The sequence below is a fragment of the Trachypithecus francoisi genome, unplaced genomic scaffold (genome assembly GCF_009764315.1).
Source record: "Trachypithecus francoisi isolate TF-2019V2 unplaced genomic scaffold, Tfra_2.0 Lachesis_group14, whole genome shotgun sequence".
Lineage (NCBI taxonomy): Eukaryota > Metazoa > Chordata > Mammalia > Primates > Cercopithecidae > Trachypithecus > Trachypithecus francoisi.
This window is the reverse complement of record NW_022681459.1, coordinates 29,357,788-29,379,627: the sequence shown is the minus strand read 5'-3', so window position 1 is coordinate 29,379,627 and position 21,840 is coordinate 29,357,788. Positions and strand designations below refer to the sequence as shown.

General features: G+C 55.3%; 1 protein-coding gene across 2 annotated transcripts in view; it reads right to left on the bottom strand.

Moving 5' to 3' along the window:
- Positions 1-21,840, bottom strand: part of ABCG1 (ATP binding cassette subfamily G member 1) — a 78,963-nt gene that overhangs the window by 8,967 nt on the left and 48,156 nt on the right. The window contains exons 4-14 of one of the 2 annotated variants that reach the window (XM_033232556.1): positions 21,190-21,322; positions 17,562-17,612; positions 11,933-12,078; positions 10,142-10,265; positions 8,693-8,807; positions 6,621-6,805; positions 6,384-6,485; positions 4,456-4,624; positions 3,482-3,582; positions 3,045-3,203; positions 682-800 (exon numbers count right to left, since the gene is read on the bottom strand). In XM_033232556.1, the coding sequence (XP_033088447.1) occupies positions 682-800; positions 3,045-3,203; positions 3,482-3,582; positions 4,456-4,624; positions 6,384-6,485; positions 6,621-6,805; positions 8,693-8,807; positions 10,142-10,265; positions 11,933-12,078; positions 17,562-17,612; positions 21,190-21,322 (1,404 nt within the window). The remainder of the gene's footprint in view (positions 1-681; positions 801-3,044; positions 3,204-3,481; positions 3,583-4,455; positions 4,625-6,383; positions 6,486-6,620; positions 6,806-8,692; positions 8,808-10,141; positions 10,266-11,932; positions 12,079-17,561; positions 17,613-21,189; positions 21,323-21,840) is intronic. The other variant, XM_033232558.1, reaches the window with a different exon arrangement.

The following is a 21,840-nucleotide window of genomic DNA, read 5'->3' as shown; positions in this document are numbered from 1 at the left end:
CCCTCCCTCCCTCCTTCCTCCTTTCTCTCTCTCTCTCTGTCTCGCTCTGTCACCTAGGTGCAACGGCACAATGTCAGCTCACTGCAATCTCTGCCTCCCAGGTTCAAGAGATTCTCCTGCTTCAGCCTCCGGAGTAGCTGGAATTACAGTTGCGTGCCACCATGCCCAGCTAATTGTTTTGAGTTTTTAGTGGAGACTGGGTTTTGCCATGTTAGCCAGGCTGGTATCGAACTCCTGACATCAAGCTATCTGACTGCCTTGGCCTCCCAAAGTGCTGGGATTACAGACATGAGCCACCACACCCAGCCCCCACCAGATTTCTTATGAAGGTTTTACAATCATCACTTGTTAAGAGCACTGTGCACTTCGGGGAGGAAAAATGTTTCTAAAAAATGGAAGCACTTCCACCAAAGGCAGCTCTCAGAAATGCCCAGAACACTTGGGCCTGCCATGGCCCTTGGGGTGCCAAGCGCTGGTTTGTGTGGCCTCCTTGTTTAGTGTGTGTGTGTTGGGGAGAAGCAGGTGGAACTACCAGGAAGATGGAAGGCCTGGATCCTCAGATGTGTGATCTGCACTTGGCCAGCAGCCCAGGGTGGCTTTTGTGAGCCCCTCACGCCATTGGAGGCAGTTCTTCCCTCGTCACCCTCGGTCCCCACGCCATGCGTGCCCCGCGCCCGCTACCTGACATAGGAGATGTAGGACATCCACTGCAGGTACGTGGGGATGGTGTCGAAGCTGACGAAGAACCCCGAAAACAGGAGCACGGGGATGGCTGTCACCGGGCCCACGAAGGTGGCCACCTGGAGTTGGGGGCACAGGGGACAGATGTAGCAGAACTTGTAGCCTGGCCTCCTGCAGAGGAGGCTCGCCCACCCCAGCTTCCCCTGGGGCAGGGCCAGGGCACCTTCTGGGCATGGTAATGAGGGTCCTTAATGGGGCAGAGGGTGCAGCGTCCCCAAGGTGCGGGGTCACCATCTCTGAGGATCCCCCAGCTGCCCTGCTGTGACGTGGCAGCCCCAGAGCCCCCTACAGCCCAGGATGAGCTGGGACCCGGTGGACGTGCCCAGGCCAGACAGATGGGGACACACCTCCTCAAAGGCTGCTGCCTGCTCCTCCACAGCTGTCCCCGGGGGGCTAAGGCCAGTGCCTGGCCCGTGGCAGGTGTGTGGTGGGCACCCCCACAGTCGGGGCCCAGTGGAAGGACTGCAGCCTCCATAGGCCGGACGGGCGCCTGCCTGTCGGCCCCTCCGGGAGAGCAGCCCAGAGATGGAACAAACCGCTGTGACTCAGGGTTCACGGTGAGCACAGGTCCAGCCAGGGCGCTGTGAGTGTATGGGGGGTAGGAGGTTGTGTGGAGTGTGTGTGGTGTGTGCAATGTCTGCTGTGTGGTGTGTGATGTCTGTAGTGTGTGGTGTGGTGTGTAGTGTGTGGTGTGTATGGGGGGTGTGGTATGTGGTAGGTACTGTGGTGTGTATGTAGTATTTGTGTGTAGTGTGGTGTGTCTGCAGTGTGCAGTGTGATGTGTGTGTAGTGCTTGATGTGTAGTGTGTGTGGTGTGTGGTGTACAGTGTGGTGTGTGTAGTGTGGTGTGTCTGCAGTGTGCAGTGTGATTGTGTAGTGCGTGGTGTGTAGTGTGTAGTGTGGTGTGTCTGCAGTGTGCAGTGTGATGTGTGTGTAGTGCGTGGTATGTAGTGTGTGTGGTGTGTGGTGTGTGTAGTGTGGTGTGTCTGCAGTGTGCAGTGTGATGTGTGTGTAGTGCGTGGTATGTAGTGTGTGTGGTGTGTGGTGTGTGTAGTGTGGTGTGTCTGCAGTGTGTAGTGTGGTGTGTTTGTATTGTGCAGTGTGTAGTGTGTGGTGTGTGGTGTGTGTGGTGTGTGGTGTGTGTAGTGTGTAGTGTGGTGTGTCTGCAGTGTGTAGTGTGTGTGTGTGGTGTGTGGTGTGTGTAGTGTGTAGTGTGGTGTGTTTGTATTGTGCAGTGTGTAGTGTGGTGTGTGTAGTGTGTGTGTGTGGTGTGGTGTGTGTAGTGTGTGGTGTGGTGTGTGTAGCGTGTAGTGTGGTGTGTGTAGTGTGGTGTGTTTGTATTGTGTGGTGTGTAGTGTGTGGTGTGGTGTGTGTAGTGTGTAGTGTCTGTGTGCATGTGTGCCGTGTGTAACCGTGCAGACAGGGGCATCCCAGTCCTGCTCTGATTAGTGACCCCTGCGGAGCCTGAGCGCCCTAGGCAGAAGGCCTGGCGGTGGCTGAGCAGGTGCGCTGGGGCTGGCCTTGGGGGACATGGGTTGCTGCAGCTGGTGTGGGCCTGGCACCTTCCTGCTGTGTCATCTTTGGTCCATGGCAGCCTTGTGAGCCGGGCTCCGTGGCTATCCTCATCTAGGGTGAGGGCACCCGGGCCCTGGGGGCCAGGCAGCCGGCTCGTGGTGGACTGGAGGCGACCCAGGAATACACTGCACCCAGCATGGGACCCTGAGGGCCTCGAGAGCAGTGCTTTTGTCCGGAAGGACAGGCTCAGGCCGAGTGTCCCGAAGCCACAGAGGTAGAGAACCTGCAGGTGCACGTGGGTGGCAGGTCGGGGGGCAGGGTGGGCGACGGGAGGAGGAAGGGGCCCATGGAGAAGCCGAGGGTCCCCACAGAGGCAGCGATGTGTAGGTGTTGAGAGCTTGGCTCCTGAGACAGCTGTGTGACCCCCTGACAAATCACTTTGCCTTCTGGGCCTCAGTGCCCCCCTGTGTAAAATGGGGCCAGCACAGCACCTAAGCATGGCTCACCTAAGCATGCCTGTGCTTGGGGCTACAGGAGCTCAGGTTTGGGAAAGGCTGGGAAGGGCGCCCAGCAGGCAGTCAGCACACGTGAGGCTGCCCGCTCTGCGCACTGTGGAAGCCAGCCGATCCTGACCCTCGACAATGCGGGCCCTTCCCGTGGGAACGGCCCCATCTAGGAGGGTCAGGGCAGACGTAGGGGGAGGGGTGGCAGAGTCCCCTAGCTCAGGCCAAGATGGCGCAGGGAAGCCCAGCCCTCATGCCGTCACTCAGCGCCTCCTGGGCTGGCACCTGTAGGGACGTGGAGGCGGCTCCGATCAGCAGGCCCAGGGACTGTGCCACCAGCGAGGTCATGGTGCCCAGCGCAGCAAACAGCACGAAGCGCACGGCGTCGGACGGCTGCGACGTCATCCAGTACACGATGCTGCAGTAGGCCACTGGGAACATGATCTGGAAACAAGGGCCCATCAGCCTCAGGCTCAGCCGCTTCTCACTACCGCAGGCCAACAGCAAAGCTCCTGGGCAGCCAACCCTTCCCCGTAGCTCCCGCCAGAGCTCCCGAAGTCGGGTCCTTCCCCACTCCCCACAGCTCCTGCCAGAGCTCCCACCAGAGCTCCTGACGTCGGGCCACGCCACCCTGCATCCCTGGCAGGCCCTCTTACTCAATATAAAGGGTGTACAGGAGAACTCTTGCCCCCGTTTCCTATTCCAGCCCCTGGCTAACACACCTGAAAGGGCACGTCCGCCATGGTCTTGGCTAGGTAGTAGGCCTTCAGGCTGTACCAGTAGTTCAGGTGTTCCCGAAGAAAGACTCCCATCTCCAGGGGAACTAGGAGATAGAAAAGCAAGAAAGAAGGGTCAGCAACCATGCGCAGCGAGTCTGTTTAACATCCCAACCGGTGACCTCGAGCTGAGCGGCTCATAACCCAGCTCTGGTCTAGGGCACTGAGAGACTGAACAAGGACAGGACGTGTTTTGCTAGCCTGGAAAACTCGCCACCCATGTGGATAACCTGAAGAGTCACCGGGTGGAGAATCAGGGTGGGGAGTGTGTCTGTGAACGCAAAGCATCATCTTAGTGATGAATGCAAGGATTGGTGCCTGGCCTTACTCTTCCTGAGTCAGCCTCTTCTGAAACTCCGCATCAGCGTGGTGCCTTCCCATGAGCAAAGCTGCGAGCTGCTCTTGGAAATCAGGGGCAGCTTGGGGAGGAGGTACCTAGGGAGGGGCTGTTTATGCTGAAGTTCCAGAGAAGCAGCAGCTGTGTTCACTGTCGCCCAAAGTGACCAAGGGCAGCCTCCTTGTGAACAAACTGGAATTGTGTGGAGATCCATCTAAGAGAGCTTCTCTGCTCCTGAAGTGGGCTGTGCAGAGCTATCTTAACAACTGAACTAGGTAACGCTTAAGTAGTAGATTTGGGGGGCTCCTAATCAGTGAATCTTTGAGAAATCCCCCTCCCATCAGCCTTCCACCATGCTTAAAAGTCTTCCATTTGGGATTCATTCCTTTGGCTTAAGTATTGTATTTTCTTATTTAACAGCAAATACAATACAACTTGATCTGTCAACAAAGAAGATGATATTTGAAAAAACAAAAACATTGTGTTTAGAAAACTCATCTGTTGGTCAAGGCATGACCTCAGGCCTCCAAGCTTGGGAAGGAATTGAAAATAAGGAAGAAGGGGTCTGTGGCCTGTCACTCACATGTCAGAACAGTGGGCATGAGGGCCGCGAACATGAGGAACAGCATGGAGAAGAAGAGGAAGCCGGAGTTGCTCAAGACCTTCTTGGCTTCGTTCCCGATCCCCAAGTACAGCAGGCCAATGAGGAGGCCGATCCCAATGTGCGAGGTGATGCGCAGATGCGTCAGGACCTGGGGGCAGACCCGCGTCTTACCCAGTGCATGCGCAAAGCTGTCCTCAGCCCAGAGAACAACCTGGCTGCGGCCTTTGGAAGCATGGGACCCTGAACTCTGTGACAGCAGTTCTTGGACTTTATCCTCTCTTCTCCTCTAGAAAAACAAGCCAAACCCTAAAGCAACTCACACACACACACACACACACGCATGCTTGCACACACATATGCACACATGTCAGGCTTTTGTTGTGTTAAAACAGACATAATTACTATCCTTTGTTAAAGATTTAAAAATGGAGAACAAACGAAGTCTACCCTCAGAAGAGAGGAAAGGTAAAAACAACGGTGAGGGAGAAGTGGCCATATCAGAGGCTCCAAGAACTCTGGCGTGGGCTGCGGTGAGCCTCTCTGTCTTTCAATTAGGTCCCAGAAGCCATGCCAGGCATTCAGCCGCTCCTAAGCTGGAAGCCAGATTGTCCACTTCTCTGGTGGAACTATGGTTCCCGTGTATTCATCACCTCCTTCCCTATAAGGAATTGTCCAGCCCCCCACCCCAATCCTCGTAATTCACAGTGCTTTCCTGAAGGAGAAATGGACTTGCCTACGGCCCTGGTTTCAGGCTCGGCCATGTGACTTGTTTAGGCCAACCACATGTGAGTGCAAGTGACAATTTGCCGCCTCCAACTGGAAGTTTTAAGGGCTGTCATTTGGTTTCTCTCTTGCACTTTTCCTTTGACATGCTGCAGAAACGCATGTCCAGATAGGAGCTGTCCCAGGATCAGAAGACTTATGGGACGGAGCCATGACACAACCCACCGTTGCCACCCCTAACACAAGCAGGACACAAATATCAGTGGAGGGAGACACGTACATGACGGGAGTGTTTGTTACTGCAGCATTACAGTGAACGCTGACTATTGCAAATGGAAGAAAAGTAATTTGAAAGTTTGGTGGTATGGTTTGGGTCTGTGTCCCTGTCCAAATCTCATGTCAAATTGTAATCCCCAGTGTTGGAGATGGGGCCTGATTGGATCATGGGGGTGGACTTCTTTGGTTCTGTGCTTGTGACAGTGGGTGAATTATTGTGAGATCTGGATGTTTAAAAGTGTGTAGCGCTCCATTCCCCTTCCCAGGGGAATGCCTGCCCCTCCCCTGCCTTCCACCATGATTGAAAGTTTCCTGAGGCCTCCCCGGCCATGCTTCCTATACAGCCTGCAGAACAACGAGCCAATTAAACCTCTTTTCTTTATAAATTCCCCAGGCTCAGACCTGCCTGCCTGCCTTCCTTCCTGCCTGCCTGCCTGCCTTCCTTCCTCCCTCCCTCCCTCCCTCCCTCCTTCCCTCGCTCCCTCCTTCCCTCGCTCCCTCCCTTCCTTTCAGATGGGAGTCTAGCTCTGTCACCCAGGCTGGAGTGCAGTGGTGCGTTCTTGGTTCACTGCAACCTCTGCTCCCTGGGTTCAAGCAGTTCTTCTGCCTCAGCCTCCTGAGTAGCAGGCATTACAGGCATGCGCTACCAGGCCCGGCTAATTTTTGTATTTTTAGTAGAGATGGGGTTTCCCCCCGTTGGCCAGGCTGGTCTGAACTCCTGGCCTCAAGTGATCTGCCTGCCTTGGCCTCCCAAAGTGCTGGGGCTACAGGCGTAAGCCAGCACACCCGGCCTCAGACATTTCTTTATAGCAATATGAGAATGAACAAACACATTCCATCAGGATGAGTCTAGGAGAAAATGACACATGACTTTCCTAGCCATGGGAGAAGATGTGGGGCAGCCTTACCGAGTCCCTCATGATGCTGAGGAAGGTCCTCTTGAAGAGGATGCAGAACTGCGTGAGGCAGCTGGCAGAGAAGCTGTGGCAGCCTTCCATGGACGAGGAGTCCTGAGGGGACACGCAAGAGGGGAACGGGTGAAAGCCAGTCAGAGCCGCCGCTCCTTCTTGCTCCGAAAGAGCTCTCATGCAGCGGTGCACAGTGCCACATGCAGCCTTCCCCAGGGGCTTCCGGATTTGCATTACCTTTCTCAACCCCTTTAATCGTTTTGTCTGCTTTACCTCTTCAGAGGGCCGGTGCCAAAGAAAAGGGTTCACCTCGGCATCACCCCCGAGGTCTCTCTTGTGGTCGGAGTCACACATGCCCTCCCGAACCGCTCTCACCAGGCGACTGTTCTGATCACCATACTCGCCGGATGCAACCTCCATGACTGCAGGAGACACAGACGCAGGGTCAGCCCAGGTTCCAGGAAGGACGGCCCAATCACCCACATGCGAAAGTCGTTATTCAAGTGGGAATGTTTTAAAGTGATTCCATAGGTGCTTGCCTGGTGGTGCTAATGGCATGATGTCAAAGTCATTTATCAACCAGCGTGCGGCTCTCAAACCCCCCAGCAAGGCCCTTTATCATGTCAGGAGACTGGAAACGCAAACACACGTGCTGTCGGTGGTCTGAGAAGTAATGAGCTCCTGCATCTACCGACTGCTCATCCAGCCGGTACTTACTGAATGCCTGCTCTGGGCCAGCCTCCAAGGTGGGGCTGGGGAGGGGAGCAGAACAAAGGACTCCTCCTTGAGGGACTCCTCCTTGAGGAGCTTGTGGTTTGGCAGGGTGTGATGAGAGCCAAGACAGCAGAGAAGGATGTGCCCATCGCCATACGAGTGGCTGGCACCCTGGGGACTTGGAGGTCCTAGGACTCTCCACCTGCACCTCTCAGATCCCGGTGAGTGTCTCCTGCACAGGCTCTCCCCACCTGCTCCTTCCTCCCACATCCCAAGCGTCACCTCCCCGCTCTGCCTGCGGACTTGCTCCCCTAAGCTCACCCTCCACCTCGACTTCCTCTGCAGCCTGCAACTCCTTCCACACTCCCGTGGAGACTGGCCTCCTTCCCTCGGCCTACCTCTGCTTTCTCCCAACCCCTCTGCCCTCTCCTGCCTCCGTGTCCTCCTGTGCCATGCCTCGCTTCCCACTCCAGCAACGATCTTGCTAAGGCCCAAAGCTCCTCAATGCCCTTCCCTTTCCCGCACTTCCCTCTGGCAGAGCCAGCTACTTGCTTCCTCCCCGCTGGTACAGGGGCCACCACACCCCCTAGATCAAGCCACAAACCAGGACACATTGGCCCTACCAGAAAGTCATCCTCAAGGGATCTAAATGAGCCCACAGCACTGCCAGGCAACGTTTCCAGACCCCTCTGGTCACCCACACCCGCCACAGTGGGTCATACTCCGCTCACCTCCCACTCTCTGGTCAGATGACATTGAGGAAATGGAATCCCCAGAACACCGTCATCTCTCCAGGATCTCTCTGCATACCCATATGCCATGTTTCCTCTCCTTCCTGCCCGCCCTTCCCTCCAGGTTCTCACCTCCATGCAGGCTTCAGACCTCTCCTCCCTGCCCACTCAGCAGCACCCGTTACTGACCCGTTACTGATCTGTTACTCTCCCTTGTGAGCAAGCGCAAAGCCAGAACCACAGCCCTCCCAGGCCCCATCCCCCCTTAAACCGCACTCCCTGCACCCCTCTCCCTCTCTCCTCTCCATCACAGCCTACTCCTTAGGAGTGAGAGGCACTTCCCGTGAACGGTGTCTCATGGAACACAATTTGGGAAATAGTGTGGTAGAAAATACGAGTCCTGGGAATTGCACGAATCAAATATTTTAAAGAAACATGACAGATTAAGGCTGATGGCTGGAAGGCGAAGGAGGAGGGAAGTCCACCTGGACCGTCACCACGCACCCTTATTTGAAAAAGGGTCTTTGCAGAGGTAATTAGGATCTTGAGATGAATCATCCTGGACTCAGGGCGGGCCCTGAACCCAATGACTGCTGTCCTCAGCAGAGGAGGCGATTAGGACACAGAGAGAGGAGAGAGGCAGAGATGGGCTGGCCAGATGGTTTTACCTAGAGTCTAGAGGAAAGGGCACCTTTTTTTTTTATTTGTTCTTTAAAAGTTTTATCACTGGATGACACTTGAGCCATTTGTGGAACAGTCAAGTGGTTTCTGAGTTGGGGACATCTGCACTTTTCACTAAAAGTGAAACCTACAGAGGAGGAAAATCCCCTTCCCGTCCCCTGAGCTGCTCAGGGCTCTGCTTACCAAAATCTGCTGGGTTGTGGTAGGTTGGGCAGTTCAGACCCAAATCCCTCAAATATGGCACAAGATTGCAGACTTTTCCCCGGTACACACATTGTCCTTGACTCAGGACGTAAAGCTGGAAAAAAGGAAGGAGAGAAAGGGATCAAGCCCTGCCTTCCACAGAAAGTAACCGAGCTCTCAATCCATCAACCAACCACTCAATCGGTCAGCCCAAACGCTCAGCCACTTCCTCTCCTGAGAGCTTTACATCACCCCCAAGGGTCCTATTAGCATGTGAAGGGAAAGCTGTGAAAAGCCAGGGAAGAAGATGGACAGCCAGGGATGATTTGATTATATTGCTTGCTTTTTATTTTTCATGCTAACCCCCTGCTCAGAAAAAATTTTGGAGCTATACACATTTTATCCCTTTGTGACTATTTTTGCTCAGACTAATATCAAAACCTAAGATTTGTTGTTGTTGTTGTTGTTGTTTGTTTTGTTTTGTTTTTGATACAGGGTCTTGCTCTATTGCCCAGGCTGGAGTGCAGTGGCACGATCTTGGCTCAGTGCAACCTCCACCTCCTGGGCTCGGGTGATCCTTCCACATCAGCCTCCTGAGTAGCTGGGACTGTAGGAGTATGCCACTACACCTGGATAATTTTTGTACTTTTTTTTTTTTTTTTTTTTTTGAGGCAGAGTCTCGCTCTGTCGCCCGGACTGGAGTGCAGTGGCCAGATCTCAGCTCACTGCAAGCTCCGCCTCCCGGGTTCCCGCCATTCTCCTGCCTCAGCCTCCCGAGTAGCTGGGACTACAGGCGCCGCCACCTCGCCCGGCTAGTTTTTGTATTTTTAGTAGAGACGGGGTTTCACCGTGTTAGCCAGGATGGTCTCGATCTCCTGACCTTGTGATCCGCCCGTCTCGGCCTCCCAAAGTGCTGGGATTACAGGCTTGAGCCACCGCGCCTGGCCCTTTTTTTTTCTTTTGTAGAGACAGGGTTTTACCATGTTGCTCAGGCTCTTCTTCAACTCCCGAGCTCAAGTGATCCACCCACCTCAGCCTCCCAAAGTGCTGGGATTACAGGGGAGAGCCACCGTGCCTGGCCAAAACCTGAGATTTATAAACCAAATGATACTGTGCAAATGCTGTAACCCGTTATTAATTCTGGAAAACAAGTGTCCCCCCTCCCACTTTTTAACAGGGGAGGTGATGAAGTTCTACAATGCTGGTGACACCCAGGATCCCACGACCGACCACCAGGACCGAGAGAGGACCTTGCTCAGCAACTTCCACTCCCCACCCCCTTTGCTGCATATGGTTCCACAAGTCTCACAAAACCTGGCACTTAAACGCTCTCAAAAATGAAGATGCCCCACGAGCTAACAGAAGGCCGAGGGTACCCAGGGTTTGGTGTCATTCAGGCTGACCTGAGTGCAGCAGTCATCTGGTGGGGAGGGCCCGGGGCCCGCGTACCTGGTCAAACAGCTCGAAGAGTTTGGCGCTGGGCTGGTGGATGGTGCAGATGATGGAGCGCCCCCCTTGAGCGAGCCCCTTCATCAGCGAGACCACCTGGAAGCAGGAGGCGCTGTCCAGGCCGCTGCAAGTCAAGGGGCATCGTGAGACGCCCGTGGGCGGCAGGAACAAGCCACTGCCCCCGGTCCCAGGGGCCCAGGGAGCTCCTGTCCCAGAGGGCTTGGCATCAGGGGCCTGTAGCTGCAGCTGCCCCGTCCCAGGCAGGGCTCTGCTCTTGCTGTTTGTTTTGCTGCTTAGTGTCGGGGCACACAGTGGGGCTTTGCATGTTACACTTTATTCCTGGCAAGAATGGAGGGACCCCAGCGAGCCTTCTTGCCAGAGTTCAGGACTGGGGGGGGTCCCCACTCATCTGGGTGTGAGGGGACTTCACAACTGTCCAAGCAGGAGAGAGGTGGGGGTCCCCACTCATCTAGGCAGTGGAGGGACTTCACAACTGTCCAGGCAGGACAGAGGTGGGGGGGTCCCCACTCATCTGGGTAGAGGGGACTTCACAACTGTCCAGGAAGGCAGCTGTGCCTCAGGTGGTCTAGTGCTCCGCAGTCACCACCCCCCACTCCCCACCTCCCATCTATGGGGCTGGCAATGGGGGTGTCACCCATAGAAGGCAGCCTTGGTGCAGCCCAGGTGGGCTTTACTCCGGCAGGTAATTCACTGTACAGTAGGGTCCTTGGGGGGACCTCTCTTCTCTCTTCTCCTTTCCTGGCTTCTCATATCTACTCCTGCTCCCATCCCCTCAACTCTGAAGTGACAGGCCCAGGGGACAGTGTGTGCTGGGCAGTCCCCGAGCCCGCCCATCTCAGAGCATTCAGGGCATTCAGCCTGCAAGATGCTATTCAAGGGTTCACTGGGGTCTGTTTTCCTGAAGTAACTGACAGACACCGTGGGCTGCTGCTGTGCAGGCCCAAGAGAAGAAAACAGGTGAGCCTCCCCTCCTGACCCCCAGAAGGTCACGGTCACGCTGCTGTCAAATCTAGCCGGACTTTGGAGAGGTGAGTGAGGGGCAGAAATGAGACAATGGAAAGTCTGGCTTAAGTCATTTTAGGAGCAGCCTCGTTCCCGGCCACCCATCCTCCCCGGGACAACTGAACAGGACACATGCAGGAGTCAGACGAGCTCAACCTGCGGCCGGGGGCACCGGAGCCAGGACTCCAGAGCAGCAGTTCCACAGGGGAGCCCCGAACGTAAAGGACGTCACCCAGGACAGGGGTCAGAGCGCCCGTGGGTATAGAGAGCTGGTGAGCAACCGAGGCAGGATTCTGTCCTGCAGGCATCTCTGAGCCTCTGATGTGCTAAACTGCAGGGCATTTCCAGAACACACCTGAGGACAGACCGTTTCCCAGGGTGTCCCATGACCTTGGCCTTCAGAGTGGCTGAGCCATGAGGAACTTGGTGTCACGGAAAAGACATGCATCGTGAAAGGATGTTCCCCGCTGCCCAGAGGACTGGGGACCCCCCGACCTCTGTCCTGCCTAGACAGTTGTGAAGTTCCTCCCAAAGCCATACCCCCAGGGTCAACACATGCCGTGCAGGCCTGAGCACAGGGATGTCTCTGAGTGAGGGAGGGGGCGTAAGTCAGCTCTTCTACCCAGTGGTCCCAGATGGAAGGAGGAACCGCTGGGTGAGCTCACCCCCTCTGAGGCTACATCAGGATCTCAGGGTCACCTGGAAGAACTGCTGAATAGAGGGGGTTGTTCCTGCCCCTGGACATCAGCCCAGATGCTCCTGACTTACCTGGTGGGCTCATCGAAGAACATGACTGGAGGGTTGTTCACCAGCTCCAGTGCGATGGCCAAGCGCTTGCGCTGACCACCTGACAGGCTCCCGGTTCGCGTGTTGGCACAAGACAGCAAGCCCAGTGCTGTCAGTATCTCCTTGACCTGGGGCAACAGAACCAGAGACATTGGGAGCTGCCCGCCAAAGCTCACCACCTCCACGGCCCACACAGGAAGACCGGACGGCCGCCCTCAGCCTGCTGGACACACAGTGCCTGGTCCACATGGAGGCCGCAGAAGTCGAGCCCACCCCAGGCTGCCCAGTGCCAACTGGGGCAGGTGCCATTTCTACGTCAGCAGTCCTGATGAGGGACAGACACTGCCCAGAGGCTCTGCACTGCCCAGAGGCTGTGCAACAGTGCTGGGGTCAGACACGAGAGCCTGCATCCTCATCAGTCATATGGCCTCTGGCACTCTGGCAGGTGCCCAGGGCACGTTCCTCACTGCTAAGCCTAGCCCAGTGCCCCATACGGAGGAAGTGTCCAGTCAGTAGCTGATGAAAGGACATGAGACGATGCATGATTTCTGGTGGTTTCTGCCCAGAACGAAGGGGAGGGTCGCTGTGACGGTTACTTGAAAGAGTGAATGCAGAGTGCGGGGGGCAGCATGGAGTCTGTGGGTGGCAGTGTGGAGTGCAAGGGGGCAGCGTGGAGTTCATTGTGGGGGCAACGGGCAGTGTGCGGGGGTGGGGGCAGGGTGGAGTCCACGGGGGGCAGCATGAAGTCCGTGGGGGCTGTTCCCAGCACTCCCGTCATCGCTGAGGTAGGCGTTAAGGGCAGGAACATAGTCACACACACCAGAGCTCTGGGAAGGGGGACAGAGTCACTTTTGTTCTTGTAAATAGGTTTGACTTGAAAACAAGGTCTCTGAGGTGCCAGGAAAGCAACAACACAGATCTGCAGTGCCCCTCAAAGCAGTTATGACCCACGGTAGCCACACCATGGCGTGGGCTCCGGGAAGCAGGCTGCATGCCAGGACATACGCAGGGCACTGTGCATGGAGCCCTCCCTGTCTGCTCCGGATTATTGATCCTGTATCGACTCAGGGAACACAAAGGTCAGCAGATTTCTGTGCCGGTTTGGTGTTGCTTTCAGCCCCTGCATCATCTCAGAAGCAGGCCCTGGGTCAGCCACTGCCATCCCTGCCTCCCTACCCTGGGGACAGCCTGCCTGTAGCTCCCTCCAGCATTCACCCAGCTATTGTCCCCACCCCGCCAGGGCAGCCCTGTGGTGGCCGGCCCCTGGCGGCCATAGCAAGGGGACCCTACTCCGCAGCTCCTCCAGGGAGATGAAGTCATCCGAAGGGAGGAAGAACTCTCAAGGAAGAAAATTTCCACTCTGAGCTTTTGAATTATTTATGCATAGTCAGTACAAAGTGCAGCTTTGGTGACAGAAAGAACCAGGGCATGGCTGTCGGACAGGCTGGGGCAGGTGGCAGTACAGGGTCAGCTGACCTGGGCTCCAGCCCTGTCCTGAGCCTCCCTGCTGATGCCCTCACCCCAGCCCTGGTGCCTCCCCTGGATGCCTGGCTCTGAGGGCCGCCAACCCAGAAACAGCTTCTGAGAGGCTGTCTGGAAAAGGCTGGTGGGTGGGGGGCGTGCAAGGTGGGCAGGGCCCTCTTCCCGGCCGGCATCGACTGCTGGTCTTCCCAGGACGAGGCCTCCAGGTCTTCTGGAACCACTGGGCGACGCTGCTGGCTGACTGAATGGCTCTGGTGCTTCCAGGCTCACTGTGGGGGCCCCACACATGCGGCACGTCTTCTCTCTCTCTACCCTCACAGAGGGGATGCTGGAAGCGGAGGCTGCTAAGGGTGCCTTTCCCTCTGCGCCCCTGCCCATGAGCTGGGCCCACTCCACTTTCTCCAGTGTCCTCTCAGGAGTGATGCCACCCAGATGGGTTCTGTTTTAAAGACTAGTCAGAAAGAACTAACAATGATCTCAGTCATTTATACATTTTTCCTAAACAAACCAACAAAAAAATTGCAAGGCTGCTTGTAGCTTCAGCCCCCCTGGGGCTTCCCAGTGGGCGCTCCAGGGAGGGTCTCGGCAGCCCAGGGTGCTCCTGGAGACCTCACTCCTGAGGAAGTGGCCTTGCTGGAGGGCTCTGGGGGATTGAGGGTGCTTTGCTGAGGATCAAGGAAGGCCGTGAACAACACAGCAAAATTCCACGATCTTCTAGAACATTCCATTCCATTTTGTTTCCATGAGACACAGAGAACGTCGACCTAGGTGCACATTGGGGGTTGGAGGGAAGTGAGTGAAGGCATGAAGATGCTGCCGTGTTCTGAAGCACTCCTGATGGTGGGCCCGTCAGGGAGGCGTGCACCTGCACCATGGTGGGCCCGTCAGAGAGGCACCTGCACCATGGCTGAGGAACAGCTGGGTCTGCTGGTGAGAAGCATGTGCAGGATGCAGTGTGGCCTCCAGGTCCTGCGGGGAGGGCTCTCTGTGTTGTTCCATCCAGCCGAAGAGGAATCTGAGAATGGTGCCAGGGGCTCACTCCTCAGGGATGATTCAGCCACGTGAGTTGATATTTTTGCCCTTGTAAACCCAGTTGAAAATAGCTGGAGGCTCTTATCCGGGCTGTGTCTTGGGCAGGGCCCAGGCACCACGAGGACACACACCTATGGGTGCCATCTGCCTTCGGGCCTCGTGTAGCTACTCCTGGGAGGCACCTCCATTCTCCACCGAGATGCCGGCTTGTTCTGGGTCTTCCGGCTCTGGCAGTCCAAGGGCCTGGCTTGCTGTGTCCTTGGCATGGAGCCTGCTGAGCAGCACTCACTGTGCACCCAGCCCTTGGGGAGGGCAGCTTTTGCCAGCTATGCCAGAAGAGGCTGGTGGCTGTTGCCTTATGCTGCAGGGAAGCAATCCCACTGCTCCTCTCATATGGATCACATGGGCTCCATCGAGCTCATTGACCTTAAAGAATCCATTCAATTCAGGTTGCACTGCCCCAAAAGGCAGGTGGGGCCTGGTTTCCTGTCCCTACATTATAGGCGAAGCTCGGCTCGGGGCACCACAAGCAGTGGCCCAAGGCCATCCAGTGGGTTCCAGGAGGCCAGGGTGGAGGGCTCCCCTGTGTGCTCAGCTCCGCTTCACCCCAGAGCCTCTCCGTGTTAGCAAGTCTCCCCACCCTCTGCCTCCTGCGTCTGCTCCCCCTGCCTCCAGTGATCCCGGAGAGCCTCTCCACCGTCTTCTCTGTCCTTGGGCCTTTGGTTTGGGTCATCGAGACAGAATTCCCTCTCTCCAGTGCCTTCCCCTCCAGAGCTCTCGGCTCCTCCTCCACGCTGAGCATCAGTGACCACTTCCACCGTCTCTTGGAGACCCCACAGCTGCCCCTCAGCTTGCAGGCCAGTGTCTGGAGGGGTCTTCGGGACCTTGATGGAGGGCTATCCGAGGCAAAGAAATTGGATAGTGTTTCCGACACCCCATGAAAGCAGGGAGGCTGGGGGATGGGAAGGAGGGCCTGAGAGGCGGTCCCAGGGGCACTGCAGTCCTCCAGGCTTCGGGAGGAGCAGCTTCTTGAGTCTCCGGATGGAAAAGCCTCTGCTTCGTGGGGCGCTGCACACTCTTGCTGGCCTCTCTTGTCCTGCAGCTGATGGGAAGGAGGGCCCAGGACTGGGGGGTGGCAAAGCTGACCTCAGACAGGGAGAGTGGAGGTCACCCTGGCTCAAGCCCAGGGCCCCGTTCTGTTGATTTGGGGTCATCTCCCGTGGGAGACTGCCAAGACTCAACTGTGACACCTGCTTTTCTCCGTGTTCTTCTGTGTGCCTGGAACTAAGGCTTTCATTTGTTACATTCACTGCCGTCTCAGTCAGCACGAGCTGCTGTAACGAAGCCTCCCACACCGGGCGGCTTCCACAACAGAAATTCCTGTCTCAATTCTGGAGGCCAAAGTCTGAGATGGAGGGCAGCAGGGCTGGTTCCTGAGGCCCCTCTCCTGGGCTGGCAGATGCCGCCTCCTCCCTGTGTCCTCACGGAGTCGTCCCTCGGTGTGTGCCTGGGTTCTCTTCTCCTCCTCTTACAAGGACACAGTCAGACTGGACTGAGGCCCACCCATATGACCCTGTTTTAACTTCATTACCTCTGTAAGGACCTGATCTTCAAATACAGCCAGTTCTGGGTTTCTGGGGCATGGGCTTTAACATATCATCATTTTGGGGGGATACAGGCCATAACACTCATCTTCCATAACTTGGTATAAGGAACACGCGGGCGTGGGAGGTGGTGTGTGTGTGGGGTGTGTGTCTATGTTACACTGGTTAGAAAACACTGTCCAGAGAGGGCTCTCGCTTTTCAGCCTAGAAAATAAACTCACAAGGCTGGGTCTTCTGCCCCCACGAAGGGCCAGGAACACATGTAATTTCCACATTTTCTCTCTTTTGGGTTCTGTTCATCCATTTTCTTCTCCATCGCAGAATAAAAGAATTCCACACAAAATGTTTTCTGTAGCAACAAAGAATTGTTTTCCTTCTCTCAGACACTGGGCTCTTTCTACCTGCACCGGGCATTTCACCCCCCAGCCCTGATGACATGGGCTGAATCCTGAGTTTCGAAGGGCACAGTTGCTGGGGGAGGAGGAGCATTAAGGTTATCCAGCTCTTTTTTCCATAGCAAAGTGGTTTACATTTACTTAATATTAGCTATTACCGATGACAGGAGAGGGGGAAATGCCCGAAATAGAATTGCTGTGACTGTTTCTCAGCATGTTTGACTCTATCCCATCAATCACTCCATTTTATACCACAACACAAAGGGCCATGTCGAGCCACTGGCACTAACCCAGCAAACCCCACTCTCAGCTGCCAGACTGTGGTCCTTTAAGGGTGTTAGGGGAGAAAGATAATCTTATAGAAGGGGGGTTTCCCCAAATTCCATCTCACGCTGAAAATCCCACCAGCACTGGCCACAGTAGAGAGTAAGACAGTGGGTTTCCTGTGGAGGGTGTGAGAGTCCAGGCTGCCTCTCCCTCTGTGTGGCTTTCTACTGCTCCACCTGGCTCTGCCCACCTGCACCTGTCCCTGCTCCCTGGGTTTAGGAAGCCAAAAAAAAAAAAAAAAAAAAAATGGCTAAAGGGATTAGAAAGTCTTCACCATCCTGGAAACATATTTATTTTCTTTTTTAAGAGGCCGGTTAATTACACGTAAGAACTAAATTTCTTCTTGCAAGTGTAGGTGGGTGGAGGGTGGTTATTTTTAAACGAATGACTAACTTCATCTTCTTCATTGTTACTGTCTTATAAAAAAATCTAATATCGATCATATTAAACACTAAAAGGGGCAGCACTCTTAGTCTAACCCTGAAGCTGGCATCTTCTGGCCCCATGAGTGCCAAGGTTGTTGTCCCTCACGTTACATTCTGACTCCTGCATCTGAGAATCAAAGCCATGAACGTGTGCACCAGATCTGCCTCTTTTGGCCTCTGGCTGCCACAGGCCATAGCACTCCCTGAAATGTCACCTGTCTCACATATGGAAGGCAAAACAAATCAACAAAGAAAAGTCAGTGCCAAAATGCCCCGGCAGGCGCACCATCCACATGCACTTCTTGCACTTTCTGGACCACTTGTGGGCCCCGAACAACCCACTTACCATCTCCCTTCTGCCTTCATCCTTCTCCTGAAGCTTCAGATGTGCCGACACCTGCAGGGGACAAGGACAACAGTGTAGAAGCAGAACAGATGGCCACAGGCATTGTGAGCCTCAAGCGCGCACTGCAGGCCACAGTGCAGCTAGCCAAGATGCAGCTAGCCACGGTGCCACGAGCCACGGTGCAGTTACCTACAGTGCAGCTAGCCCCAGTGCAGCTAGCCACAGTGAAGCTAGTCACAATGCCGCTAGCCACAGAGCAGCTAGACACGGTGATGCTAGCCACAGTGCAGCTAGCCATGGTGCCACTAGCCACGGTGCAACTAGCCACAGTGCAGCTAGTCACAATGCCGCTATCCACAGTGTAGCTAGACGCGGTGCTGCTAGCCACAGTGCAGCTAGCCATGGTGCCACTAGCCACAGTGCAACTAGCCACGGTGCAGCTAGCTGATCACCATGGAAAACCCAGGAGTTCTTGGCTTCCAATGCCCCCTGCTTTCATAATGGTAGGATCGCAGGAGAGCAGTTCATGTGCATGCTTCCTGCTGTCTCAGTTGAATTCTCTGCTGTACCCAGGAGAGAAGTCAGATGTGGGCCATTCAGAGGTAAGAAAGCCCCAGCCATCAGGGGCTTGGTGAATAGCCTGGGCAGAACCAGTGCTGCGAATTAGGAATTCCACAAACCGCCTGTTAAACTGCTGCGGCTTGAACTTATCCACAGGGAGAGTCTTTACAACACAGGAATTTACGAGGGCGACACACCAGGATGCCGCATTTTGTTGTTGTGTTTTTTGAGATCCCATTTGCTAACACAGCACTGGGCTCCTGGCCCTGCTTGGGAAAACCTAGAGTAGATTGCCATGCACAGGACTGGCCTTGCTTCCACCCTCCTGCCTCCTGTGGCCACGGGCAAACATGCAGCCTCCGTTTCCTCACAGGCACAATAGTGAGGTGAAGCTCTCTCCACCTCATTAGCTAGCAAAGTTGCTGTGAGGATCAGAGGAGAGGGTGAGATGCAGGGTGGTAGAGGGGGCGGCGGGTGGCAAAGAGGTCTCAGGCCCCAGAGTTGGACCGGATCAGGCCCGCGCTCCTGGGCAGGGCCAGCTGCCTGCCATGTGCCACTGTCTGCCATTTCTCAGTCTGCCTGGTGGTGAGGGTGAAAAGCATAAAAATGCACAACTGTGTCTGATGTGGGATTGGGACTCCACAACAGGTGGCCAATGTCTCCTCCGTGTGAGACAGGACCTTGAGTGGTAACACGTACCATAGCCTCAAAGTATTTCTCCAGGGCCTCAAGAAATCCTCAGACTCAAAATCAAACTGAATTTGATTCTGAAAATAGATCATTTCACAGCAGGTTCAGTGGCGAGGTTGGGAGAGGACGGCGGGAGTCCCTAGTCGCATGTGCGGAGAATACAGCCATTGAGCTGGGGTCCCAGCGAAGAGTCTCGAGCACGTGGCCATGGGGTTCACTCAAGAACTCACTGAGAAGCCAAAGTCGGGCTACCCAAGATGCAGGAGCTGCTTAGGAATCAGTAGAGTGTGCATGGAGCTTGCACTTAAGGCATACATGGAAAAGTGAACATTAGGGTCAAGAAAAACTTCATGGCTGCTTTGCAGCTGTTTTCCAACTCCTCAGAGATCCTCTGTGCCCCACCTGAACGTCCATTTGGAGGCCAGATCAACAGTCAGGGCTCCACGGGGCACACATCACCCAGGGAGGCTGGGCCCAGGGGGATGGCGTCCGCTTACCCACAGAACACGCAGGACCAGGGAACGTGATTGGGAACAGTCCCACAGGTTCTCCTCTTTCTGTTTCCCCACAAAGAAGCTTAGGGAGCAGATCATGTGTCTGCAAATGTAACCTGCTTCTCTTTGCTGAGTTAAGAACCCCTTGGTATTGCCCTTTACATGACACGCTGGGCAGCTGCCACTCTCAGACACCATGGGGAGAAAGCTTTGCCCAACCCAAGTCAGGAATGCCTAACCCAAGTCACGGCCTCTCCAAGTGGAAAACCAAGGAGAATCCCCATCTACTGACCAAAGCACAGAGCAGACCAAGCTGAGGATGTCCTCCTAGGGTAGCAGGAGAGACATGAAGGCTGAGGACTCTTTTTTTGCAGCGAACAAGGAGGAAGCAGAAATATAAACAGTCCCCCACACAAAGCCAGCCATGATTGGCAACCGGAGCTGCACGCTGATTTTCAATCTCCTCTTAATGGGAGGATTCTTGTGGCTGCCCCTGCTCATAATTAGGTCCGTGCAGTATCAGTCACCATGAGTTAGGCCTTTAAAAAAAAAAGGCCCCCGCCGGGAGCAGTGGCTCACACCTGTAATCCCAGCACTTTGGGAGGCCGAGGTGGGCAGATCACGAGGTCAGGAGTTCAAGACCAGCCTGGCCAACGTAGTGAAACCCCATCTCTACTAAAAATACAAAAATTAGCCAGGCATCGTGGTGGATGCCTGTAGTCCCAGCTACTTGGGAGGCCTGAGGCCTGAGGCAGAAGAATCACTTGAACCTGGGAGGTGGAGGTTGCAGTGAGCGGAGATCGTGCTACTGCATTCCAGCCTGGGTGACTGAGTGAGACTCTGTCTCAAAAAAAAAGGCCCTGGAAGCCCAGAGGTATGGCACTTGGCTGGATCATGGTCTGTCCAAGGAGCACAACCAGCTATTCCAGAAACCCAGGCAGAGGATATCCCCTGGACACTTCTGTGGCCCCAAGAGGGAAAGGTATTTTTAAACTTCCCCAGATACTGGACTTATCCACAGAGGACATAAGTGAAGACACTATGGGGAGGCTTGCTAGCAGTGAAAAGAAACAGTGACCAAGTTGAATTGATTAGGCACCAACTGTATGCCATAATTCTACTCCACCTTCCCTGTATTTTTCCTTTCAATATTTACACCAACCCCTTATGGTCTTGCAGATGAGGACACTGAGGCTGTGAGGGTAAAGCAGGTGCACAGCAAGGAAGCCGAGTTGGCAATTAAAGGTGCGCCTTTGGAGGCAGACAGCTCTGGCCACGTGTGGCCATCAGCAGCCTTGTGACCCTGGGCTCCTGGCTTGATTGGGGGAAGCTCCATTTCCCACCCACTTTCTTGGGATGACCTATCTGGTGTGTGTAGAGCTATGCGCTCGGGGCCTGGGACCCAGGAGATGCTTGGCCATTGCTGGTTTCATTTTCCCACCTAGGAGGCAGGTGAGTCAGAGGAATAGACCCTTGGGGTCCTGAGCAAGGCACCAGGTGTGTGGGTGCTTGGGCCAAAGACACAGAACTCAAGGATGGCTGACAGGAAGGAGAATCTCAAGCTCTGGCCTGCAGGGGAAATAGGATGGTGGCTGCCCTGGATAAGATCACCCAAGCCAGCCAGGTTAATAACCTTCTGAGAAACTTGACCCCAACCCTGCCAAACAAGGTCCATTGAACTCACAGTCTTGGGGGATTTGGGGACGACGCTACCTGTCCCAATAGTAAGTCTGGTGTTAGAACTCCACTACAGGGAGGGTGCTGATCCCATGCAGGCTGTGTGGCAGAACCCGTGGGTCCCTCGCCGCTGGGCACTTGGCCAGTGCTGTGTCTAATGTGTGGACTGGGGGCAGGGGGCAGAGGCAGAGCGGGGCGGAGCTCACCATCATGGCTTCCTGCACAGTGAGGTGTGGCAGCAGCATGTCATCCTGCATGATGTAGCAGGACACCTTCCGGAAGCAGCGCAGGTCCCGGGGCAGGCCGTTGATGAGGACGGCCCCCTTCATGCCCGTCTCCCTGCAGAGCCAAGGACAGGAGAAGCCGTCAGCCGGGCTCCTGCTCCTCCTCCACCTCCCCGGGGCAGGAGAGGGGAGCCAGAGAGGGGGGCTTGCCTCCCAGCATCTTCCCAGCTGAACCACTGGCCACAGGGACCCCGAGCAGCAGAAAGGGACCGGACCTCACTAGCACTGCAGCAATCAGGAGGAAGAAATTCCACAGAGAAAGCACCCAGTGGGAAGAGAAAGCTGCACACAGGCCTCTGTGGGATGGCATGTTTATACTAGGGTAAACGGCAGCACTGTCTTCACCTACCAAACAAAGATACGCAGGGATGGTCCTCTATGCAACCGTGAGGTCGGGATGTACAGCCCCTGGATTTGTGGGGGTTTGTAACATTGGCTTCTGAACAATTCTGTGTGTAGCTCAGGCTGCACCCAACTGCCCAAAGGCCAGACCTCTGCAGACTTCAGGCCTGGGAAGGAGCACCAGCAGAGAGGGGCCTGGACTGGTTCAGCCGAGTGCATGGCCCTTCTTCA